Source organism: Fragaria vesca, linkage group LG7, assembly GCF_000184155.1.
Source record: "Fragaria vesca subsp. vesca linkage group LG7, FraVesHawaii_1.0, whole genome shotgun sequence".
Taxonomy (NCBI): Eukaryota; Viridiplantae; Streptophyta; class Magnoliopsida; order Rosales; family Rosaceae; genus Fragaria; species Fragaria vesca.
This window is the reverse complement of record NC_020497.1, coordinates 6,725,399-6,751,834: the sequence shown is the minus strand read 5'-3', so window position 1 is coordinate 6,751,834 and position 26,436 is coordinate 6,725,399. Positions and strand designations below refer to the sequence as shown.

The window sequence follows — 26,436 nt, the reverse complement described above, 5'->3', positions numbered from 1 at the left end:
TGTAACTCTTTCTTAATGCCCACCTTTGGCTTCCATCCGTCTAGCACGATGTCGCCCTTCCGTGCTTGCTGGCATCACTTCACTTATTGGCAAAGGTCGAGCCAAACCCCATGCCCGACTCGCTTGTTTTGTGGTCGTTGAGCACCACGAGGTCCCAACATATATTCCGTTATCTCATACGTTAGCCGATGCCGATGGCATAAGGACCGCCCACATACGAACCTCGCCACCAGCACGAGACAGCAATATTAGCCTGTCGGCCGATACTGTCCATAAGACTTCCTGACTCATGGAGACACATGCCGCTCCTTTCAGACGACATACACCCGGCTCCCGAATCGCCCCAAAGGTCTCAGGAAACACTCATTTAGTGCTCCATTGAGACCAGCACCGAGGGTGGTAGAGAGTCTGACACCAGGTACCCCTTTATAGAGCATATCATACAAATTCTCACTTAGCAGGAGGAAACATCAAATAGCCAAGGAGAATCAAGTCCCATGACACTATGAATTCAAAAATGTTTACATTCAAACTACTATGTACGCGTGTGTCTTAACTCTTTCTTATTTGCATGTTTTTGGTAATGTAAATAACTGATCTTAACCCTTTAAAAGTTGAATTAACCAATAAAAATCATATATATAAAAAATTAATTTAAACAAAAGATCATATTTGCTCAACCGATTGTATCAGCAAATGAAACGGCTGAATGCATGAAACTATGTCCAAAAAAATTGATGTCAATACTCTAAAAAGAGAAAAATAGATAAAAGGAAAAAGTTAGAGGAGGAGAGAGAAAATGAGGGCAAGGAAGAGGATGAGACTTTGGGAGAGAGACATACCCGAAAAAACTCAAAAACCCATCACAGAGAAGAAAGAAAGAAAATATAAACTGTGTGGGTAAACCCAAGTAGCTCTCCAGAAAACCTCTTCTTCCTCGATCTCATGAATCCCCAGAAAACAGAGGAAGATCTCTTCCACCACCACCATTTCCACCACCACCTCCACAACCATGATCTGGACCCACCGCCCGCGATCGTCCAATCCCAGCCGTCCATCAACGACGTCGTCGTCGAGCCCTTGTTCACTCCCCTCCCCGAAATCGACCTCTTCCGCTCCTCCTCCCCCTCCTCCTCCCCGGCCCACTCCTCCTCCGAAAACGACGACGTTTCCAACCCTAACCCTAGCGAGGTAACCGCCGTGAAATCCACGCCTCTCTACATCAGCCCGGAGCCGCACATCTCGTCGCAGTTCTACACCTTCAACCTGGAGTCCCACTCCCTGATGATCCGCTGCCTCATGGAGGCCCGCCTCGCGACGCCGGCCGAGATCCGCGACGCCACCCCCGGCGACGTCCTCAAGTCGTGGCGCGCCGTCTGGAAGGACCGGAACGAGGACACGGCTTACGTCACGGCGTGGAAGCGCATCCAGGACAAGCTCTCGGCGCACCTGGACCAAAACGGTAACGAGTTTCTGTGCTTCAAGAACAATACTCAGCAATTCGTTTCGCACATTAATCAGTGGCAGGATATTGTTATGGCTTTTCATAGTGACACCGATTTGAAACACCTGGGGCTTAAGGAAACTATTGATCGGATTAAGCAGGTCTGGACTGTAGGTGCTAAGTTTTACGGCATTCCCGAGAGTTACATTAGGGTCTGTGTCGCCGCCTGCCCCGTGTGTTCCTCCGCCTCGTCGGGGCTCTCGGCCAGGAACAAGCGGCGGCGGTTTGAGTATACCGAGTCGTTTGATGTGCCGGCCAAGGAGGTGCCGCATAAGCTTCAGCAGTTGGCTGCGAAGCATAAGGTGGTGCTCTGCATTAGGCAGAAGTATATTAGGTATAAGCCGTTTATGGCTGAGGTTAAGGACTATGCTTGCCACAGGGCGGGCGAGCCGGCTGCTAAGAAGAGTAAGATACTGAAGAGGGAGCCGTATGCGTCGAAGCGGTGCGGTTGTGGGTTCAGGATTAGGGCTATTGTTCCTATTACGAATTATAACGAGAAGGACAAGACGTTTGTGTATCAAGAAGAGGGGGTGGCCGTGTTTAAACTGTATGCGGTGCATTCGGGGCATGAGCCGGGGCCGTTGGATGGGAATGCGAGGATTATGCATCGTGTTGTGGGGAACAAAGGTGGGTTTTTGATGGATCAAGAAACTGTGTATGGGGTAAGTGATGAGTTTGATAGTGAGGGGTTTGGATTGTTGGGGAAGGAGGAAGGGGATTTGCACCATTCAGTTTTGCAGCAGGTGAAGGAGTTGAGAGCTGAAGTTGGGTGTTTAGAAGAGAAACTTACAAAAATCCCACAAGAGCTTTTGGGATCAGTGTCTCGAGAATTGTTTGATATTATGAATAAAGTTAGACATATAGGCGAGGGAAGTTCGAAGACGATGGGTTTGCTCCAGGACAAGCCAGAATCAGATGATATTTTGGTGGGGGAGAATGATTTGGCACATTGGGACCACCATGAACGGCTATATGGAGATGGACAGGATGCTGATTTGATTGAGGATGATGAAGATAGTTTTGGGCGAACTCTTGGGGATGTTGTCCCTTGGGAGCAGATGAGGACAGAATGTAGGAGTCAGAAGGATCTGATCAGTGAGGCTTGTAAGCCTGGGAAGTGGTTGAAATGCAGTGACTTTGACGAAAAGAGCATCCTTGATTGCCAGGATACTAAACTAACCAAGCCCTTATCACAAGACGAGAGTATAGTGACAGATGTAGGTCTTATTGGTTTACAGGTTGATAGCTTCTACCAAGGGAGTTCTAAATGGTATGATTCTCCTTGTGGGCTAGACCCAGGTGCAGATTGTGGGGATAGTGCGTTCAGGCATGGGGGGATTGTTTAGTCTCTGGACAAGTTGGTAAGTCCTTCTAACCTAGTCATGAGTGTATTTTATCCCTTCCCCAAGTTGGAAGTGGGTTGTACATCTTGTATACAGAAATTGTAGCCTCTCACTTGCTTTAGGCTCCTTTACTGTGTGTTGTTATGTAAAGTAACGCCAATTGAGTTTTTATGCACATAACTTTTCCTAAGCTATTTGTTAACCCTGTTCTGGGCATTCAGAATATCATGAATCTTTTTATAATTTATTTTGCATATTGGCTACTCTCAATGTAATTATATTGCCGACCTCTATTCTTATGAAATATTTGGTTTTGCACAATGTGCCCTTTTCCTTTGTGTTTGTTTGTAGTGCTCTGCATTCTGAAAGCTTTATACTCAAGTCGCTTGATGTGCTGCACCTGTATGGTCCACATTAAAATACTACAAACTGTTTCATGTTTTTTGGTTTTTGCAATTTAGATGGAAGTTCAGTTGCTGTCCCGTTTACTTTTTGCATTTGTTTTTCATTTTAGATTTGTATATGTATTAACTCATGATGATAGATTGCTTGCAATTCTGTGGGTTTATCATATTTTTGGTGGGGTCCTCTGCATACATGCTAGAACTTGTTTAGCACTGGAAGGTGGTTCTGGATGGTTATTGAATGGACAAAAGATGATTGCCTTTTGAACACAATTCGTGGCAGAGGTAAATGAATAAACATATGCCTGTTAATTTATCCCCTTGTATGCATCATATATCTACATTCTGCTATTAGCTCATGAATGGTTTGGCCTTCAATTTGTAATGGTGTCCATAGGACATGTAATTTTTGAAATAAATCTACAATGTCTGATATAGATATATCACACAGGAAAATCATGCTACGGTTGGCTGCTTGGTAAGAATGAAAACTTGTATATTCTTTGGCTACCTTTTTGCAGAAGACTGTTAGTGTGCAAATTGAAAGTATCAAATGATAATACTAGTGGATTTATGTGCAACATTTGTCTCTCTTATACAGTTTGTTACTCTGCTTTTTGGTTCTAATTTTTGCTTCTAATTTTTGGTGAAATGTAATGATACCCTAGATGAACGCCAACTGTGTATGTATATTATTACTAGCAATTGATATTAGCTTACATTCCCTGACATTCTTCAAGATTCACATGTGATCTATGTATAGGAATTAGTATTTTTGTTCTTTGAGTTATGCAGCTCATGTTAGGGTCCAGGGTGCATGGGATTTTCCATTCAATGTATTTTGATACTATCTTTTTAATGGAAAACATGTTGAAGGTTGTGACATTGTGTTGGCCTATTTGTTGGTCTTTTCAATCGGAACTTTGCAAGCCATTGAGATGATTCATTCATGCTTATTTAGGACCTAAGCTGGTTGTGAACTTGCTAAGGAACTAGATTGTGCCTACATTTTACTTAGTTTTGCTGATAAAATTTATTGTATGATGGAAGAAGATGAAAATTGCAAACTTCTACTTCAAAGCTGATACTAAATCAAATTTGTATTCTACCTGGTCACCTAAATGAAATGAGAGGAATATGGCAGTCTGTTTCATCTTTGTGGATTCGGCTCTCTATATCTATCCCATGCTGTTCAATCTCTCTAGATTTTAAAGTATGGTTAATGTGTATAGATGCTTATCAGTCCAATATTATGTTGGGCAGATTAGTGGAGTGAGATTAAAGATATTCTTCTGTTTTGGGTCCCTTCCAGAAAATCTGGGTCTTATAAACTACCATCTATTTGGACCCGACAAACACATAATCGGTGGTATTTAGGATTTTAGAGGCTTAGGGCTATATGTTCTCCTGCTGATTGATATGTTTATGTTTGCATTTTCGGTTCGAAATTGGAACAAAATACAATAGATACACGATTAGCCTCTTTAAAAGAAAAGCAGTGCGACGTTAGAATTTGAGATCTCATCCAGAGATGTATTGCTTGATCAGTTGGGTTTCAATCTTGTCCATTAAACAACATGTATGATAGGAACCCTCTAGAGCAGCCACCTCCAAACTGATCAAGGTGAAGAATTGGGTATACAGGAGGAAACTGGGAAGACCAATATATTACATAAGAAACAGTATGTCCCAAATTTGCAAAGGAGTTCGGCGAAAAATTAAGCCTCCTGCCAAACTTGCTTGAAGGAAACAGATTAAAATTGAGCTGCAGAGTGGCGGATGTCATCCCCAATGAAATTGATTCGCCAGGGACAATTGGAGCGGTTGAGAAAAACATCAATGAGGATCCTAGATTCTCCTTCAATGTATATATGCTGAGATGTTAATTGAAGAAGTTTGTAATCCATCTCTAAGAGTTGGAGCTTCCGAAGAGAGCACATCAGTAAATCTCAGGTTTTTAGAGGCAGCTAGGATAGGTTGTCCAAAAGTGTCCCGCACAACAAAGCCTGCAGCAGCTTGACGAGAAGGCCGAACTGAGCCATCAAAGTTGAGTCTGTGAATTTGGAGGCGGATGAGAGACTGGAGTAGGATTCGCACTAAGATAATTTTGTACAAGAATAGCTGATTTATGGACTACTTGTCGAGTCATAGGGAGTGTTTCGGAAATGATTTTGGGGAAGAAATCGGAGGAGGATTGATAAATGGGGTTAAGCCAGGAGATGGAGTTGTTAAGTATACAAAGGCTGGATGCAACAAATGCACATATGTAAGCCTAAACCAAAACCCCTTACCAAATGATGAAGCACAAATCAAGATCCATTCAATTCACCAACTACAATGGTTAACATTTCATGTCCAAAATAGTACACTTCCATTAAACTTGAGAAGCAACATTGCTTGCAAAAAGCCAACCATAACGCACATGGAAATTGAAAGGTGATCAGTTGACAACAGAGTTAGAAATTTTGGTGAGGACCTGGAGGCCGGAACCTCACTCCCGGCAAATAGCGGGTGACAAATTCTCGTGCTAGTACTTGGAGATCTCCATCATCGATGAGTTCTTCATCCAGTCGACTGGAAAGGCTTGTCATTTCTTGACCTGCTGCACATTGGTGTGTTTCAATGGGATCAAGATGCATCATTATGTTGGAAATTGGTAGCAACTCTGAAGATGATGCCACAACATTGGGCAAGGAATGATGGCTCTGAGGTTGTGGCGGGGGTGGCGGCAGTGGCAGACGCTGCAAAGTCGCAAGACGAGCCTGAACATAGGCCAACTCTGCCTGCAGATTCACTACCTACAAACCATAAGACACATCAATTCAATGCTTTTGTATTAGGTAAGGTATCGTTTACAAATTAAAGCTATCGGTCAATTATGCAAAAGGAACTGGTTTGGTTAGTTTTATCACTATCTTAACCAAATGATGCAGACCTGAAGTAAGCTTATCAGTGAAAATTCTAAAGGACACCCAAAGCACCAACTTCAATGTGTAGTCAAATAATCCTACCTAACAGAACTTATATATGGAATTCTACCAAACTCAAAAGCTAATTAATAATACAAGATGGCTAACTAATGAGTTTTATCTTGCCAAGGAGATTTGACCTCTATAAATGTGGGGAAGTAACTGTTGAAACTTGAAAGTGCTACTTCATATAGTTACAATGCAATTGAAACTGATAGTCATGTAACAGTATTATTGAAACAGAATTCTTGTGATTGAAGGAAGTAATTTTGGTTTAACAATGATAAGGGGAACTGATAATCTTATGTAGCTTCTGACACTTCAGATTTAAGTTTGAAGAACTGCATGCCATACTGCTCTTCTGCTAATAGCATTAGCATATAGTGAATAATATAGAAAGAGGTCAGAAGAATCAGAACCAAACAGTTTATAGGATCCTTGATTTCTCATCATGTAAGAAAAAAAAAAAATCAAGCCATTATAGATAAAAATCATAGAAAATCCTTAAAATGGTCTTAGATTTGTAAATGCAAAGAGATTAAGATATTGCTCCAATTATTTGAGAATGGTTAGGAAAGTCAAAACTAGATTGATTTCTATAATTTTTATGTTCTCGAATTACTAACTAATTAGATATGTATATGTGTTTGCTTGGTAGCTCCGGCAAGCAACAACACCCCAAAAGTCATTATCACCCAATACATTATACACCGGCCGCCAGAGAGAGACAGTAAGATGAAAACATATCAAAGTGAGACAAAATTCAAAGCTCAAAATTTTTAGCATAAGTTTCACCAATAACAGACCAAAGGGAAATGAACTAGCACATCATAATTGCTCGGATTCATGAAAGTGCAAGTTAGCATGGGTTTCAAACAGTTTTAATTGAAGCACTCTAGCTGAGAAGAATTAATTACAAAACCCAAAACAAAAGAACCATTTTTAGTTAACCTTCCAGAAATGAACCCAGAAAGTTGCAGCAGAGAACAGTCTGGTAAAATCTTGAGAAACACGCAGTCACTGATTGTAAGTTCTGAAAAAAAAAATGGGAAAACCTTGACAGAAGTAATCCAAGATTTCATGACCTACAGTGCTTCTTGTCAAAGAAATGACAGAAGATACAAATCTAGATTGATGGAAATACACACCAAGAGCATGTTAGTACAATCACAATGTCTCGCACAATTGTCAATATTTTGTCATTGAAGTAACCTAGCAAATAATTTTTATAAAAAATAAATAAAAAAATCTGTAACAAATAGAAAGCCCTAATTTACCCGGTTTACTTATATTAAATAAAAAAAAACTCTTAGAAAAAGATGCACTTTATAACCCATGTTTATAACCCAAATGTTTATACACTCAATTTTCAATAACTTGAGCTAAAGGAGTTTCAAAATCAGCTTGTAACTCTAATGGTAGTGAGCATTATTAGTTAATGGATCTCACTCTTGGACCTCAATTTGCAAGAAACTTAAACAACTAGTTACGAAAACGTTAAGAGATCGATCGAGGTTGATCGATGATGAGTACAATCTGACCTGCTGCTGGAGGGTGAAAATGTGAGCAACGCAGCCGTAAACCGGGTCTCGAACCCTAGCAAGAGCCTCATAGCAAAGAGTGACCACAGCATCGAGCCTCTTGTGAGCTGGAATGCGCAGGAGTAGCTTGGAGGCGTTGCTTGCACCAAAAACTTTGTGCACCGCCGCGAAGTGAGCCGTGCCTTGATCTGAGTCGAAATAGGGCGCAAATATGCAGCCTCGCAAGCACTTTCGCCTGAGGAACTTGCAAGCACCACAAGGCCCGCCTTGGGACACTTCTCCATTGTTTGCAACATTATTGCTTCCACTACTCATCTCTAGCTAGCAAGCGAGCTCTGAGATCAGAGATCAGCTTCTTCTTCTTCTTCTTCTTCTTCTTCTTCTTCTTCCTTTTTTGAGAGTCAGTTTGAGTCTTTGTGGGGTATGACCGTCTGAGGGAGATTGATTAATAAAGAGAGGGGGGTGTGATAGATGGAGAGAGAGGGAGAGAGAGTTTTTTTGTTTGTTTGATGAGGAATTGTGGAAAGTTTGGAGGGGGTGGATGGTGGGTCAATAGAATGGACTGGTGTGATCTATTTTCATTTCCACCGCTTACATTTTCTCTTAACAGTGCACACAAGTAAACCAAATGAATTATCCCACTGTCACTGTCACCATCTTGTCAATTTATAACTCGTATAGTCGTATAGTTACCAAGTGAAGTAAAAACATAAATACATATTATTAATATATATATATATAGAGAGAGAGAGAGAGGGAGAGGTCAGTTTAGTTACTAAAATTTACATTGCGGATGTGAATAAACACCGGAAGTATTTAGGTTTGAACATTCAACATTCACTTATTGATTCACCTTTGTTATCTTACAGCGAAATTAAATTCTCTCGCATTTACTTGAAAATGAGAGCTAAAGAGGCTGCATAAAAGGGAGAATGTGCCTGTGTTTGAGTGCGGGTGGGAGGAGGTGCAATTCATATGTGTAGGCATTTGGTTTATATATTGGGAAAACTTTGAAATCACGTCAAGTAGAGATGGAGTAGTTTGCGTTAAGCAAACAAATTTATGTGCGGTTATGGCTACTTGCCTAGTTACATATAAATTTATGTAAACAGTACTGTGTATAGAAAATGGTGTGCAGCAACAGTTTACCAGCTGGCCTCTTCTATATATTTTGTTACTGTTAAATATGGTTTCTATTTTACCAAAAAAAAAAAATCTGGGTGGAAAGTTTATATCTCTGTACGTGTTTCATCGAGTCATGAATTTATCTATTTGGCCACCGAAAATGTTAAAAAATCAAATGCCCGGAGCAGTTAATTCACAAAATTTGAACTGTGGATGCAAATTCGATACAGTTGGTCTATTATATATGAGTGCACCATATATACGCATTATACTGTGCATTATACGTATAAATCATATTGTTAATTACAATTGGTATCAACAACTACTGAAATGAATTCTTCAAGTGTGACAAAGTTTCACCGAGGCTTATAGTGATCATCTCCGATTGTAGTAGGGCTGGGCACGGGACGGGACGGGCCGGGATTTGGTGAATCTCGTCCCGTCCCGAAAATAAAAGAACGGGACGGGACGGGACGGGAAGGTGTTTTTAAAAATCTGTCTCGTACGTCCCGGTCCCGATCGGGATCCCAACAAATTTTTTTTTTTTTTTTTTACAAGAACTAAATTAATTGATTATCAAACACCACCACAGGTGGAAAAACGGGTTGAGAAACTCCAAGCATTCAAATGCTCTACCACAATTGATCAGTGTATGAAATTTTCGACATTTTTATGCTGTTTGGAACAACATTAATGAAATTAATGGAAAAAAAAATATCCAAAAACACATAACAAAAAAAAAGAACATTGATGAAATTAGAAATACTAAAATCAACAAGAACATAGGTGCATAGGTGCTAAATTACATCCCACTTTAAAAGTACTAAACATCCCACATTAAAAATTAACCCTCAAACAACAACTAAAAATATCCAAAATCACACAAGCAAAAAAAAAGAACATGAATGAAATTAAAAGTATTATTTTAGACCAAATTAAGTGTGGTTGAGTGCATTGTAACACCATGCAACCTAAAAAATCAAGTATAAAATGAATAAAATCAAGTATTCTAATATTACGGGACGGGACGGGATTTTTCGGGATAGTCCCGTCCCGTTATGGTAATGTTAAAACGGACGGGACGGGACGGGATTGCTATTTTCAAAACCTATCTCGTCCCGTCCCGCTAACTTTAGGGACAGGACCGGTACGGAATCGGGATTTCGGTACTAAGTGCCCAGCCCTAGATTGTAGTAGTGATGAGGTTTCAAGTTCGAAATCATTCTACAAGAGCAGAAATCAATACCGGCCTCGATCTTCTATTTACAATATGTACGTACTATGAATGTTAGAATGTAATCATCAGGTCCATATTCCACAAAAATACGTAGCTAATTACCTGATACATATATACGTGTGATTTAGCAGCAACAGTGCATGCATGTCCGACAATTCATCTGAAGCTCTCGTAAATGTAGTAAGGAGTGCCATGCATTAATAGTAATCATGATGGAAGTGATGGGAAGTAGAAAGAGTATAAGTGATCGAAGAAGAAGATCGAAGATGGGTCATGGGTGAGCTCGATCATTTATGGTGAAAGATCGAGGCCGGTGGAGACGACAAGTGCGTAACAGCAAACAGCCTTGCCTAGCCAAACCCAGCAGTGAACTCACAGCAGCTAGCTTCACCCCAGTAGTCAAGAGTCAAGCACAACACACAGACTACTGACGAGTCCGGCCATGCCAGTAGAGCTGGTGCCCTAACCAGGACTGACGACTCAGTAGTGACTCTGATTGATTGTGTTGTTTGCAGCACAGAAAACCATGCAGTAGGGCAATACATCGTATCACGGCACGTGCAGACCCACTTCCCAGTACACAAGTATTACTTGAGTAAATATCTAGTTACTATTGCATGTACGTAGGTAAATCTACTCTCTGTAGTCTGTACGTATTCGATCAAAAACCAACTCCGGGATGAACAGTCTCTTAATTATACTAGCTACTACGTATACGTTGTCTTGGTTTCTTGATAATGTCGGTTATCAGGTACTGTACGATGATCGCTACAGAAGAAGAAGAAGTAGAGATCTCAACCTATGATTTCGATACAAGCATATACATGCCCCATGAGTGCAGATTTGTATGTATAAGCTGTCCTTCGTGGTTGGTTTTGAATTAGGTTAGATGGGCTATAACGTTTTCTCTATGGCATATGTTACAATGTTATAATTTCTTTGTCCTAGTTTTGTTATATGTTTTGTGCTCTCATGAGGAGGAGCCATCGAGTTCAAGTCTAGGGTTTTTGGAGTCTCTAGGCGTTTAGGTTTACTACTCGAGTCCGAACTTTGAGTACAAACTCGATTATTTGACGTCAGAGTTTTACCTTAATTAGTTGTTGGCTAGCTAAATTGTATTGAAGAGAATTATATTAGGACTTCAAAGCATTAGATCGATAGATGTAATGAAAAATGTTCCTTATTGGCATCTTTTTGTTGTGGTATAAACCTGTATTTGGCCATTCACTAATCCATCTATGAAGTGATTATTAGTCTTGCTATAGCAGGGCATTATTTTATGATCCACGAATTCCGGGTTTGTATTATACATAGCAAGCAAACAGAAAGTGATTGGAAATTGGAAGGAGGACTAGAAAACCATTGAGAACACAAGTAGACTGCTAGGGTATATGACTGATGTATGAAAATCCAAAATAAAACCTATGTAATATTGTATATTTAACCATACAAAATGTGGAACAGTTGTGAAAAAGGATAAATATATTCTATATTTTTGATTTTATGTTCCCTAGAAACTCTAATCGACGGTCAAAGAAGATCTATAACTGAAGAAAAATGAGGCATACATATCATCGGTATATGACATATTTCAGATATTTTATATATCGTTAATTAGATGAAAAATGAAAATCTTACAATACAACAACTGGATGGATACTATACTTTATATATATGATTTCATGTACGAAGGGCAGGCTTAAAGCGCCCAGTTTCTGTCTAGACGGGTTGGACGGCCTTGTTTTAAAATAGTACTAATTAATAATTAGATAGACAGCAGCTTATTAGTCAAGACTTAAGAATACAGGTCCGATGACTGTTTGACTAACATGCATGACTGATCTAAAAGCCTATCAAATATTACTTCCATGATTAGTGTGGTCTAAAATATAATCCTTCTTTGACCACTTTACTTAATTATATTACCCTTAATTAATCTTGTTTGTTTAACCAATCGGTTGACTAATCAATCCTTCTTAGGTTCTTAGCAGCTCAGTTGCCGCATGTTGGGGTGACATCCTACAATTTTAAACACATTTCTTCAAACCTAAATTGGTAAAGCCAATGCAAATCATCTTAAATAGTTACACATTCTTAAGATTTTAAGGGTTTTGACCGCACGGGTGGGGAACTCGTGGGGTCTTTATTCATTTTTTTCAATATCTAAAATTGCATTGAACACTAATCAACATTGCTGCTACAGAACGTTTAGAAAAGCCTATCTTCAAGACACTAGTTAAACATTGAGAGACATGCTAAGCAATTCAAAGACTAAGTTTCAAATCATGTATATGTGTGTCTTTTAGTATTGACATGTTGTCAATATATACAAGCTAGTGACCTTTCTTATATCGATCTCTTTTACTATTCTCGGGTCGTTATCGCTTGAACTTATATATTATCTACAGTACTTGAGAAGTACGTGTTGAACTTGTTTATTCCTTGGCCAAGAGAAACTTGTATGTGATCATATAGCATTCTATTGCGCGCCCTGCAACGTCTAAAACTATCGAACTATGGAAGTACTCCTACGAATTGTTTTATGGTTCTGCCAATATGCCTTAGTTAATTATGTATCCTAATGTTTGATACCAGTTAAGGAGATCGGGTTCAAAGGCATACGTGAACATAGACAACTTACTCCTAGTAATCTTCATATCTAAATGTGTTTGACAAGGTTAAGGGGTAAACTCATACATAATACCTCAAGAGGTTACATGCACAAATGACTAAATTAATCAAAGGAAAGCGTGCGTATGCGATTGTGCGAAAATTCAACTTCAGCATGGTATAGGGTTTTGAAAATTAAGATATTTGTCATGAAGATCGACAAGGGTTCAAAAATGTTATTTAAGGTATTTGTCATGAAGATCCTTAAAAAAAAGAAGTTATAATTTCGACGTAATTACTCTTAATTAGTTGTTATGGAAGAATTCAGGAAGCAAATATGGACAACTTCCTCGCTCAAACTTTCTAGCTAGCTACCACCTCATAAGAAGGTTATATACACATGAATCCAAAGTTCAAGTTCCTGCGAAGTCAATACTATCTAGAAGAACAAGATGAAACGCTCAACTATATATACAAGAACTCACCTCTCTTTAATTTTGAGACTTCCAATGACTTGAAGAGCTAGGTTCAAACAAAGAGGCACACTTCAAGTTTAACGCTTCCCTCTTCCATAAAGATCACACAGAAGTGAGAATATGTGCGCGACTGTTACAACGTACGCGAGCTCCCTCAGTCGTCATCACAACCGTAGAGAGTCTACTGAAGCCGTAAACGTGTCGTTCTTCTGGTGGCACTGGAGCTCTCAATAGTGCTTCCGACACCGCGCCGTTGCGAACTGTTTACACCCTTTTTCACTTTCGGTTTTACTAAAAGTTAAAAATGAAAATAATTAATTAAAAAAATTACAGTGGAGGAGGACCCTACAGTTGCAAGATGAGGTCAGCATCTCGGCGTAGACGACTGTTGCTTTCATTGTCACCCCACACGTGGTGGCCTGAGATTAGGGTGACTCTGAGCTAGCTTTGAATGTCCAGCTACGGCTTTGATGTAATAATCGAAGAAAAAGAATTAGGGCATTGGCCTTTTTGATTTACCGCCAATTAAAAAGAACCATTTTTGGTAAGTTATAAGTTTAAACTAGTCAGATCATTAGGGTTATTTTTGTTTTCTTGCTAATGAAACTTTCCCAACCATGACAATGGTGCTTGTTAATTTACAATGAGAATATAATAATGTTATAGCTAGTACGTGTTAACCGGTTTAAGTGATTTCGAATTTAAATTATTATTTAGAAGTTTATTATTTAATTTACTTGGAAGTCTTTTGATCAAGACTTACATGATTGAATTAAGTCGAAGAGTCGAAATTTAGTTGCAGGCCAGGTTTTGCAAAATGATCTTCATACTATAAATGCAAAATAGACGTCTTAAATTAGAATAGAAAAGTTGTGCTTACCATGTACTGCATGTGTTGATATATAGAAGCTACAAGATGTTAAACATGGTGTCACAATCAGATGCAACTAGCTACAACCAACACTTAAATCAAATATATTCCAAAATCAGCTAATCACCTATTCTCAATGCTATATCGATCTCGTTTCCGAATAAAAAAGAAAGTGATATGTTTATTGAATGTTAATCTCTTGTTGATCAGAATTAGTACAAAAGAAATTATTGAGAACTAGTTATTTCCAAATATTAACATACATTTAATTGTCAAATTTCGAGGACTCTCAGCTCTCCTCTACCTTACGTAATCGCTAGCTTGATTGCATAGCACACAAGATGAACTTTTTTGTGTACTCTCATATAATATCAATGTAAATTAAACGTGATCTCACTCACTGTGAAAGTGGACCATATCTCACGTTTTCTGAGTGTTCGATCTGACATAAAATATACAACGAAATGACCGTTACGTGTTTTAATAAAAAGAGAAATTAAGTTATATGTTTAATTTAGTGTGAATTCTTCAACGATTAGTACAAAGGTACGTAATTAATGAGATGTAGTTATCTTAAAATTAACATTGACGCACATTTGTCAATTTTTTTTAGGAGCGCATTTGTCAAATTTCGATCCTCAGCTTTTTTCAACCCTACGTAATAGATAGACTGCACTGCACATGGACGAATCTTTTTGTGTGGGCTTAGATAATAACAATATAAAACATGATAACTCACTGTGAAAGTGGACCCTATGTCACGTTTTATGAGTGTTCAATCTCACATGAAATGTACAAAGAAAATACCGTTATTCCTTAATGAAGATAAGACCGCTTAGTTGAAAAACTAAAGTGGATTTTAGTTTCCCTTCAATTTTGTATTTGTGAAGAGTTTAAAAAAAAAAAAAAAATCAATTTTCTGATTCATCTAGAAACCTTTTATATTGATATTGATAAAGAGTATGTGAATATGAGAATAAAGATCTACTTATCTCATTGATATCATGGCTTTTATATAGGCATTACATAGAAAATCCCTGTAAATCAGGGTTTAATATCTAACAGATATTCTAGTCTAATAAGGAGAAGATTCGGTCAAGACACATCATCAATGATAGGAATGTAAATTCCTTGTGTCGTGTACTAGAATCACATGGCGCATGAACGTTGCCTCGGTAAAAACCTTGCCAAGTAAAACAAAAAACCTTTTGGGTAAAAACAAAAGACTTGGTCGAAGGGAAAAAGAGCACAACGCGCCAACTACAACTTGAAATGTAAAACATGTGTCGTAGACTCCCCCTGATGTCTACATAATCAGCTCCCCCTAATAATCAATCAATCATGGAGTTCAAATAAGCGACGCATACCAATACTTCACACATGCTTCTCAAGAGTAGATTTGGGTAGAAACTTGGTAAACAAATCTGCTACATTATCCTCGGAACTCACTTGGTTCACCTGGATATTCAAAAGCTGTTGCTGTTGCTGATTGTAGAAGAACTTAGGCGAGATATGCTTAGTATTATCACCCTTGATAAATCCCAACTTCATTTGTTCAATGCATGCCGCATTGTCTTCATAGATACAAGTTGGTGCATCAGTGGTAGATGTCAATCCACTAGACTCTCGAATATGAGTTATTACAGAGCGAAGCAAACACATTTTTTGACTGCTTCATGTAGTGCAATAATCTCTGAATGATTCGAGGAAGTAGCAATAAGGGTTTGCTTAGGAGATCTCCAAGAAATCGCCGTAGTTCCCATGGTAAACACATACCCAGTTTAAGAACGTCCTTTGTGTGGGTCTGAAAAATACCCAGCATCAGCAAAACCGACTAACACATCATTCGGTGTCTCAGTATAGGGGACAATGCCATATTACGTCAATTTTGAGCTAGAAGGAGCTTTGGAAGCTTGATTTTGGTTGGGAGCCAAAATCTGCTCAATTGCCGCATTGGAAGCCCTCGACGACGCGTAGGGGCCTTGTAGGGGCTCAGCCATACGCGGCAGGGGCTCGGCTGCAGCGCTACACGCGCAAGGGCGTGGCAGGGGCGTGCTGCACGCTGCCCGCATAGGCAGACTGCGACAGGCGGCATGCGCGCTGCCTTACGCTGCTAAGCTGCTGCCTCGTGCTGATAACGTGATAAAGAGTATGTGAATACGAGAATAAATGTCTACTCATCTCATTGATATCATGTCTTTGATATAGGCATTACATAGAGAATCCCTGTAAATCAGGGTTTGATATCTAACAGATATTCTAATCTAATAAGGAGAATATTCGGTCAAGACACATCATCAAGGATAGGAATGTAAATTCCTTCAACAGATATCAATTATTAGTAACAAAAGCAACTAGATCGAGTTGGTTTAAGAAACCTTGTTTCTGAAATTTCCGCAGTGCAACCCCTAGATGCTCAAGGGATATATTTTGCATAATTAAACCTCTATTCTCTTGCGTTTAGATAAAAATCATCTTTCATTTTCTGAAGATAACGATGCCTTGTTCGAGTACAACTTTCCAATCATCATATATAGGCAGTGCTCCAGTGGACCCTTATCTTCTTTGGTACCTTTTTCCAAGTATAGCTAGTCAAGGGCATCACTTAAGAAATAATTAATTGAGCTAAGAGTAAGATGTTTAGTGTTATTTCAACTTCATCATCCTCGTGCCAATTCATCTTCCATCTTCCAATGATCATCCATTCTTGTGATGATCATCTATGAAAAGAATCATTCATTCATTTCTACTAAATTTTCAAGCAAATAAGAAGAACAAGTAAACAAGATGTCACTTATTATGAGATGAACCAGTAATTAAGCAGCAGAGAATTACTACAGTATCCATGTAAGATCATACTAATTAACCAGCAGGAAATAAGTGCTATTTCGATCCATTTATGTACATTTTTGAAACTCAAGCTTCGTTTTGGCTTTTCATATCGAAAAGGAAAGTTAAAAGAAAAAATGAAGGTCATTTTCAAACGTTGAGAGAGAAAGTGAGAGATGGAGATGGCGTCTTTTGCCCTCCACGCAGCTTAAAACACGCAGACTGGCAAACATAGACAGACCCCTCGACACGTTTCGACCTTCCAAAATCCCATTCTTTTTGCTCCACAGCAACAACAAACCCACTTTCATATTCATACAGTTCATTCTATATCTGATTTAAGCCAAGAATTACTTCTTTAATTGTTTAAATATATATGCAGCCAGCTATAGAGAGAGAAGAGGATGATCGGTTTTGCTAGCTAGGGCTTATCGTATGTTTGCTTCACGCAAGAAGCTAAATGTTGGTATTAAGCGTTTGCTCTCTCGCGTGGCTTTAAAGTCTTCTTCTTCCTCCTCTTCTAATCTTCTCTATAGCTAAAGCTAAAGCTAGTTTTGTTTGTTTTTAATATCATCACAATATTCACACACCCTTTAACCTCCACTCACTCCATAAGAACAACCCATTAACCCCAAAACAAAAACCAAAACAAAGCCACCACCAAACCCCAAACACCCTTCTTTTTTTCCCCTCCCAAAACATTAATGGCACCACTCATCATCATCATCTTCACGACCTTAAACCCCCTCAAACACTCATAAATACCAAATCAAGTAAATCAAACAGCGCAAGCAAATCAATTAAGATTTCCCCCAAGAAAGAAAAACCCTCTCTCCGGCGAGAGATGAATGCGACAACAAACCCTAGTGGTGGCTGTGGCGGTGGAGGAGGCAGCAGCAGTGGAGGCAGTGCCGGAGGAGGAGGAAACGCCGGACCTTGTGGGGCGTGTAAGTTCTTGAGGAGGAAGTGTGTTGCAGGATGCATATTTGCACCCTACTTCGATTCAGAGCAAGGAGCAGCTCACTTTGCAGCGGTGCACAAGGTGTTCGGAGCTAGCAATGTCTCCAAGCTTCTTCATCATATTCCGGCACACAAGCGCCCCGACGCCGTCCTCACTGTTTGCTTTGAGGCTCAAGCTAGGCTCAAAGATCCAGTCTACGGCTGTGTTGCTCACATCTTTGCTCTTCAACAACAGGTGCACACATTACTATAAATATTAACATATATACACGATTAATTTGACTCGATTTTATTATTTAATCAATCAAACTTTCATACCAACTTCGTTGATGATGATTATCGACTTATCATGATCATGATTCAGTGACTCATGATCTTGACATATTCTGGTATCCCATCCCTTTACTTTCTTAATCGTCTGACCTTTTTAATTTCTCAGTACCCCATTTCTGGAAAATTTTAATCCAAAACAAAACGCTTTTTTCTTTCCTGGTTTAAACCAAAACCTTTCTTTTTTCACTTTTGGGTAGCTATAAGCCAATGATTTACCTATATTTCAACTAGCATTGACCCATATAGTTACTTCAGTAAAGGTTGATATGTAGGGCAACCATGCCCTCATTGACAGGGAGGAGGTGTCCTGATGTCTTCTGAACTCAGGGTTTGGTGCCCTTGGTGAGAAACACAGTTGATTAAAAGCTTACAAAACCAAATCAAGGAAGAATAAAATGCTTATAGGGGACAGTTTTGTGCTTTGCTGAAATCTAGAGGGCCTCTTTGATTAAGAAATCTTGTGGTCGGCGGTTACTCTATACAAAATGTTCATTCATAGAGCCCTACTGGTTTGTTTGTGCCATCTTTCTGTGCAAATTGTGGGTTCTTGCTTTGCTGGTATTGAGGAAATGGTCGGTTTCATGCTTCATCAATTTAACTGGTCTTCTCTTATACAATCTCATTTATATATTTTTATAAATTCAGTATTTTCGGGGGAAAGTGGAAACTAGTTTGTTTATTTTTCCATATTTTATTTGTCATTCAATCTCTTTTTCAGAATTTGCTTACCTAGTCATGTGTACTGTGTAGATCTACTCTGACTGATTGTGAGTGTAGATGAAGTACCTATACATAGAAACTCGATGATTAGTGACTACCCTTCTTTATTTCCCACAACTATTTTTAGAGTTTTTGGTCAATATTATTGAATTTGTAATAAAATTGCTAAGACTCTTATTTCAAGCATCAAATGTGATGACATAAAAAAGAAATGAAATTTTTATAAATGATACTAATCTCTTTCCACCCTCTTAATTTGGTGCAATAAAACTGTTGGCGTTAACTTACAAGCTGATGTCGCAACTTTCACGTGATCGTTCTTTTATCACGTTACCTTACAAGCTGATGCATGTCTCTTTTTTCACATGAAAGTTTTCAGTGCAAAGTGAGCGTTTCATTTTTATTGAAGATATAGAAAATGAATAGCTAACAAAAGCGAAAACTTTTTATAATTGTGTCAGTCAGTAGTCTGTTAGATTGATAGCTTATTTATTTATTTATTTATTTATTTTGTTTTAATTAATATTTTAGAGTAAATTTGTCTACTTCTCATTTGTGTTTTTTGAAAAATAAAATTAAAAAAATTTATTAATGTTTAGTTGGTTTTTGTTTAACTTTCTGAAATGTATAGGATGGATGAATTAGTCATAACCGTATGAATGGTTTGATGTTTGTAGATCAATTTAGCTAATTGTGGGAGGTTTACATATTTGTTTTCAGAGAGTAGCTCGAGTCAAAATTCAAAACTCAAGATCATATCTTTATATGCAATAGCATACTAATTTAATAGAAACTGCCACATCCAAATTCAAGTATTCAACGAAACAAACCTCAGCAATTCGCTAACTCCAAGAAGAAATTAATATGGAGAAGAAACTTTGTTCATTCTTCTGAGAATGCTTCATTTGTTCGCAAGGCCATGTTCTAATACGCCCTTTTAGTATAAACAAAGCTAAGGAACCCTTAAATGTGTTTCAAAACCACAATTATACTATCATATAGATTATGTTCTACTATACTGCATATACAATTCAAGTAAGTTTTACTTAATATCTTTCACTGTATGAGAAAGCTTTTGTGAAACTTCATCACTTCCTTGTTGTATGGTTTTACTTCTTTTTGACATATTGGGTTTACTGTTATGTGTACATAATACACAGGTGGTGAATCTACAAGCTGAGATCTCATACTTGCAAGCCCACCTAGCAACAATGGAGCTTCCATCACCTCCTCCGCCACCTCCACCGCTAATCGCGCAACCTCAACTCTCCATTGCAGACCTTCCTTCGGCCCCCATGCCCGCAACATACGACTTGTCATCGCTTTTCGAACCCATGGTGCAGCCAACTGCTTGGGTCATGCAACAACGTGCATTGCTGCACAACCAACATCATCAGTTCGTAGGCGGCTCATCGAGTGGAGGCGTTGGTGGTGGTGGCGATCTTCAAGCTTTGGCTCGTGAACTGCTCCACAGGCACACCGGTTCTCCGTCGGGGTCGGTGCCTTGCTCTGAGGCTTCACCATCTCGGTCTCTGTCCAAATGAGACTGATCAATGGCCGGAGCTAATTGATCAATTGAATTTTAAGAGTACTTGCCTGATGATGAGGTGTATGTCGATCATATATATTAGCATACTAGTAGTTAGGTTGTTTCAATGGGCAAGTAATGTTAATTAGTGACTGGTTTATATATATTTTTGTTGTTGTTCAACTTTGTTAATTACTTGCATGCATGCATGCTTTCTCTTTCACTTCTAAGTACTAGCTAGTCTTTGATCACACATTTAGATAGCTAGGCTAATGAGAGAATGTGGATCATATGTAATCTGAAAATGGCTAGCTAAGCCAAAATGCGAGGAAGTAGAAAGAACTGATCAATATCAGTCAATCAGTGTATTCCAGACTTGGTGTTGGGAGCACAAGGACGATCACAATTGAACGTGTGAGTCATTTTTTCTGAAAATATTGAAAGATTTTCCAAAACAGAACTGCTCTGATGAAGACCATCAAAATGAGGACTAAAACACCAATCTAAATCACATCCACTTGAATGATTATGAACTGATCGATCGAGTTTGGGCTGTGTTGGTTTTTCATGTTAGTCCAACTGGTTCTCATGCAATCAACATGGACATCAAACAATGTAGTAAAACCTTTGTTAACCATGTAAGAGGTAGTTCAGTCATTTAATTTGCTTGTAATACCTTAATTGTCTGTATAAAGACTGATGTACTGTTCACCTTATCAATGAAATTCAGGTATAGTCATTCAGCCTCTTCTCGTTCTTTTACATTTTCTGCCCATTTCAATTCAATAGACCTCGATTCCTATCAACCTCCCTAACTACCGTGTTGTAATTCTGTAACGTTGTGCATGATTACAAATAATAGAAAAGATTTTTGTTTTCATAATTTTGTTAAAGTTATTAACCTCATAAATCATAATCCTTTAGTGACGTCTTGGACCATAGAGGCCGAAGCAATCAATACAAGGTTCGGAAAAAGAGCTTGGATAATCGTTAAAATACCTCATCTAAGCCAACTTGTCTGTTACATAGGCCAGCCAAGAACCCAAATATCCAAGGATACAGCAACTGCCATAGAGAAGAAACAAGCCTTAAGGACAATGGAAACATACACATTCCATCACATTGTTACTAGCACAAAATAGCTGCTTAAAGTTAAGCTTAAGTGGATTCATCCATTCAACTTACAGAACCCCAAAAACTGCAGAGTTGTTTACTTCATTCTTTCGGCTGTATGCTGCATCCACACAGAAACGAGGGCACATTTTAAAACCCCAGTAGTCGCTATGTATAGCAGACTATCTTCTGTTTTTGTAATGGCACATCGAATACTTTGGCAGGAAAGGAAACTCAGATATATTGAGTCAGTCCTTCGAATCTAACAGTAAAATGGACTTGAAGGAGAAATTCAGATCTTACCACTTGTGTGTTTATGGAACCAAAGTTGACATCTGTAGTGTGGATGCAGAAAAAAAAAAAAACTTGGAGATGGAAACTATGAAGTGGGAATTCCAGAATTGGCTTTTGTTGCTGCAAATTCTCTCAAGACCATATCCACCTCTTCCACAACTCCTAATTTTTTAAACCATCCAGCCAATGTTTCTGCAACTTCTTTCCCGACCATTATACCTTCTCTCTCCAACCCCATAAGAAATTTCAATGCCATTTGCAGCTTATTCTCCTTCTCGTAAGCAGCCAACATTAGAGCTATACATTTATCACTGGGTTTAAGACCAGCCTTCCTCATATTTTCAAATGCAGCACGTGCCTTTTGACTTTGACCTGATATACCATATGCATTTATGAGAAGTCCACATATCTTAGCATCTGGAGAGATACCAGCTAGCTGAAGCGCATTGAACACCCTCTGAGCTCCTTCAGTATCACCAACCATGGAGTATGCTCTTAACAATGCCTTGTAAACTTCACTTCCAGCAACAATTTCTTGGGCATCCATTTCTATGAGTACAGTTTCTCCCTGCTCAGGCATTCCAGCTCTGATATAGGCCATGATCATTGAGCCATAAGCTCTTTTATCTACTTGCTGTCCAAGGAGTTTGATGTCTTCAAAAGTATCTTCAGCCAGCTTAAGATGTCCAGCCTTGCTATACATGTCAATCATGGCAGTTAGAGTTACCTGATCACATACGAAGCCTCTAGACTTCATGTTTAAAAGGGTGCTTTCAGCATCCTCAATTCGGTTTCGCTTCCCATAACCATGGATTATTTTAGTATAGTCACGCACATTGGGTTCAAAAGAATCATCCAGTACAGCAATTTCTGCCACCTGTGAAAAGTTCAAAAATTACATAGAATATAGATAGGCTTGCAATTTCAAAATGTGCATGCAGAAACATATACTTCCTGCAAGTGTTTTTGAAAGAATGAACAGTTAGATTTTCAACTATCTGAAGTACAATTTATTCAAACAAAATGTGATTTTCTCCAAAGTTGGGTTGCTACTATTGGTGGAGAAAAAAAAAAACCAATTTGTAAGCCATAATGCAAAATTAAGAAGTTACTGAACAACTGTTAAGAAGGATCAATCGCAACAAGAAATATTTATACAATTATCTTAAGTTAGTTACACTACATAATAATCCGTGGATGACAGTAAACTTATTGGTGGAGCCAGGGAGATCAAAATGACCCAAGCAAACTGGAGGTCTGCAAAATATAATGAGATAAAGGGAACAGGACTAGATAGTAAGAGATTCAACATTCCAAATTGTCAGACAACTCTTTGCCTAGCAGTTAGGAGTTAGGACCCATCTGTCTCACAAATTCAGAAGAAGGCACCTAAGCCAGGTTTTCAAATACGAAGAGAACTTGCACAAGATAATAAAAGGAGTCCAAGAGCAAGAATCATCTTGCACAATGACTTTACTCCAATTGAACTGAACCTCAAGAGTTTTAATCAGAACTTCCAATTTCAGAGAATTGAAAATATGAACCAAATTATTTCGCATACTCAAAATTTCTTAGGTGTATCAAATTGACCAACTCTGTCCCCATTAGCAACACCTTAACGCCCATGACCACTAAAAGAGTCCTTCATCGCCCTATTGGGATTAGACAACACCAAAAATGCTCAATCTTGGGATACATCATGAGCACTTGAAGTCGGCTTTATCATATCTAATCAAATTAAGTTTTTGCACACACCACTCATTGTATCTCAGTATAGCATATTCAAAATCTTATCATAACTGACTGAAACATACACAAAATCCCAGTCCATAAAGATAGAACTTAAAATTTTCATATCCACAAAAAATTCTAAACACACTACAAAAGCAAACATTTCAAGCCTGACCCAACATACCCAATAAGCTTGCATCAACAACAAAAAATACAATATCAAACAGGGTTTATATACAAAAAATTCTATATACCTGAAGATAAAGAGGGTGATCTTTAATCCTCAATTCTTTAAGAACAGCAAGCCAGTCAGCTCTGGAAGGCTTCATAATGCTAACCCAAGCATTCAACACCTCACAAAGACTCCCTTTCTCAGGAGCAAAGCAAATAATCTGCTTCATTATAGCCTGGCAACGCTTGCTCATCTTGGGAGGGAGTTCATCTATAGCGTCCTGCTGTGCTTCTGTAATATCCGAACCTATCTCACCCCACTTAAACCTTGGCTTCCCTTCTGTGTTTTCAGCCATTGCTGTCTCTTCAATACTTAAAGCCATTAGTGGGGGGTGAAAACGGTGACCGGAGGAGGAAAGATTGATGGGTGTTGGCCGGAAAGTGGTGACGGAGAATTTGGGGTGGTGGGTTTTTGGGGGTTCATTGATTGTTGGGTGGGGATAGAGAAAGCAAACCGCATTGGAGACAGAGGTGGCCATAAAAAGTGAAGAGAATTGGGAAGTGAGAGTAGAGAAGAGTTGTGTTTTTCAGGTTGTGGGATTATGAAGTGTGGCTGCCATGCCAGTTGGGCATGTTGGGGAGAAGAAGGAAAGGTTCAGAAGTGACTGAGAAAAGAGAGAATAACAGGCACAACCGCACAACAGCTCAAGTTTCCCGGCATATTGGGTAAGGTTGGGCTCGATATATATACACGTATATGTAAAGACATTTTCAGATACAAACCTAAAACCTTCTTATTTATTCAAAAAAAACGGATTTTCTTAATTGACATACTTTTCGATCATATTTTCTCATTTAAATTGTTCATCTTTTAAGTATATATAAGTTGATTCTCTTTACGAAATTTCAGTCAAATTGATAATCATTAAAGTATTCAAAACTGTGAATTACACGAACGGTTTTGGTTGAACATATTTGGTTTGCTAATTGTAATCATATAGTTTTGACACCTTAACGATCACTAATTTGGCTGAAATTTTACAGAGATGATGATATCATATATATCTAGATATTAGCTGGCTATGATCGAATAATATGACTGAAAAGTGGTTATATTGGCAAAATCCGTATCTTTTGAATAAATAAAGATATTTGGACCTAATAAAGATTGTGTGTGTATATATTCTTTCTTTTAATCTTTTTCTTTTTCTCAATGACACATTTTAAAGATAAAATTAAATATAAGCTAGTTCGGAAAATTACTTGTTTTACCGATAGAGAACTAATTACAAAAATTCACGTACTCGTGTCTCCTCTGACTCAGTAACATGTTTTAGTTGATTCAGTGTGAATGATCATATATCTCTTGTTCTCTCGAAGTTAATTCAATATATTTAAAGAGGACCTCCTTACTTTAAGAATTTGTGTCACATCCCGACCCTTATATTTTTACCTTATTTACTAGCCTGATTATAATAAAAATTTTACCGTCTCGATCATTGAGTAAATAGTTTAATTGGTCCCTAGAGGGGTTTCGGGGACGATTATGTGCGGAGGATTATTAGTATGAGGAAAATACGACGACAGTAAAAATAGTAAATTTTAGCTAGTAAAAGGTAATTTTTATTCGGGTATTATTTTTTCGGGGTGTTGAATTTTGGAATTTTGGGTTAAAAGGAGTGTTGGGTCGGCTGGGCCGAGCCCAACCCATTTCTTCTTTCTCTTCTCCCTCTCTCCCGATTCTCTCTCCTCCCACCCGATTTTCTTCTCTCTACACCCAGAAGAATTTCCGGCCGTCCTCCCGCCGCCGTCCGACCTCCGTTCGCCGCCGGACCGGTCCCGTTCGGTCGGTCTCCCTCCCAGCTTCCATTCTAGGCCGGTAGCAGCCCCCCTAGCGCTGCCGTGAGAGAGCGGTGCCGCCCGAAAGCAAAGGCTGTCCCGAACTTCCCTTCGCCGGAACTTCCTCCTCCGGCCACCAATCCGGGCAAGCTTGGTACGGTTTTGTAGCCCTCCTCCCGTGCAACAACCCCTCCAAACAGCTCCATCCCTCTTGAGCTAGGTAAGGAGAAATTTGAGGTGGAAGTTTTATGGTGTTTAAGTTGTTTTCGTTCGATTAGCCTAGTTAGGCTTGGAATTGGGTGATGTGTTAGTCATGAAAGTTGTAGAGGAGATTGAGAGGAAGATTCTGTTAAAATTTGGTAGCATTTGCAGGTCGCCGGAAAACGGCTGCCGGCCGCCGGTTAGGAAATTTTTAGGGTTTTAAATGTGGAATATTAAGAGGAGTATATTGGTGTGATTTATGGAATTTTTGGATGAGATTTGGATATTTGTGAATTTCCGAAGTTTGATATTTTTGGCGGTTAATTAATGTAGAATCCGGCCGTAGGATTTAAGTCGTATTTTGGGGAGGTTATATTTACGACTGTGGAGTATGATATTTAAGTTCGGATCGTTCCGATGTAAGAATATCGAAGTTAGGCAATAATGAGCGTAATTATGGCTCTCGGGTAATTTTGCCTATTTTGATTAAATATTGGATTATTGGTTGGGAAATTAATATTTTATTTGGAACAGGACGTGAGGAGGCTCGAGCAGACGAGACCCCACGATTGACATCAGGCTTAGGCCTAATTTGTTGAGTGGACGTTTATTTTAAATTAAATAGCATGCTAAAGTT

General features: G+C 38.8%; 4 protein-coding genes across 4 annotated transcripts; 2 read left to right on the top strand and 2 right to left on the bottom strand.

Annotated features, from left to right (window-relative positions):
* Window positions 1–811: 811 nt before the first annotated feature.
* Window positions 812–3,035, top strand: LOC101292250. Its single transcript, XM_004306866.1, has one exon. The coding sequence runs from the start codon at window positions 946–948 to the stop codon at window positions 2,848–2,850; it is 1,905 nt and encodes a 634-aa protein (XP_004306914.1). The 5' UTR covers window positions 812–945; the 3' UTR covers window positions 2,851–3,035.
* Window positions 3,036–5,548: 2,513 nt separating this feature from the next.
* On the bottom strand, window positions 5,549–8,076 carry LOC101291959 (LOB domain-containing protein 31-like). Its single transcript, XM_004306865.1, has 2 exons — window positions 7,762–8,076; window positions 5,549–6,049 (listed from the first exon to the last, which is right to left on the bottom strand). Exons 1-2 carry the CDS (start codon window positions 8,074–8,076, stop codon window positions 5,708–5,710), a joined length of 657 nt encoding a protein of 218 aa, XP_004306913.1. The 3' UTR covers window positions 5,549–5,707.
* A 9,300-nt stretch (window positions 8,077–17,376) lies between these two features.
* Window positions 17,377–20,767, top strand: LOC101291664 (LOB domain-containing protein 30-like). Its single transcript, XM_004306864.1, has 2 exons — window positions 17,377–18,104; window positions 20,083–20,767. The coding sequence occupies exons 1-2, from the start codon at window positions 17,754–17,756 to the stop codon at window positions 20,464–20,466; spliced, it is 735 nt and encodes a 244-aa protein (XP_004306912.1). The 5' UTR covers window positions 17,377–17,753; the 3' UTR covers window positions 20,467–20,767.
* Window positions 20,768–21,714: 947 nt separating this feature from the next.
* On the bottom strand, window positions 21,715–24,443 carry LOC101291373 (pentatricopeptide repeat-containing protein At1g01970-like). Its single transcript, XM_004306863.1, has 2 exons — window positions 23,843–24,443; window positions 21,715–22,734 (listed from the first exon to the last, which is right to left on the bottom strand). Exons 1-2 carry the CDS (start codon window positions 24,296–24,298, stop codon window positions 21,943–21,945), a joined length of 1,248 nt encoding a protein of 415 aa, XP_004306911.1. The 5' UTR covers window positions 24,299–24,443; the 3' UTR covers window positions 21,715–21,942.
* Between the last annotated feature and the right edge of the window lie 1,993 nt (window positions 24,444–26,436).

Bases quoted from the DNA above. Each gene is read 5' to 3' on its own strand.
- LOC101292250 (XM_004306866.1), top strand. From the start codon at position 946: ATGAATCCCCAGAAAACAGAGGAAGATCTCTTCCACCACCACCATTTC.
- LOC101291959 (XM_004306865.1), bottom strand. From the start codon at position 8,076: ATGAGTAGTGGAAGCAATAATGTTGCAAACAATGGAGAAGTGTCCCAA. The intron at 6,050-7,761 runs GTCAGATTGTAC...TATGGTTTGTAG, and splicing joins TTTTCACCCTCCAGCAGCAG to GTAGTGAATCTGCAGGCAGA.
- LOC101291664 (XM_004306864.1), top strand. From the start codon at position 17,754: ATGAATGCGACAACAAACCCTAGTGGTGGCTGTGGCGGTGGAGGAGGC. The intron at 18,105-20,082 runs GTGCACACATTA...CATAATACACAG, and splicing joins TCTTTGCTCTTCAACAACAG to GTGGTGAATCTACAAGCTGA.
- LOC101291373 (XM_004306863.1), bottom strand. From the start codon at position 24,298: ATGGCCACCTCTGTCTCCAATGCGGTTTGCTTTCTCTATCCCCACCCA. The intron at 22,735-23,842 runs GTATATAGAATT...AACTTTTCACAG, and splicing joins ATCACCCTCTTTATCTTCAG to GTGGCAGAAATTGCTGTACT.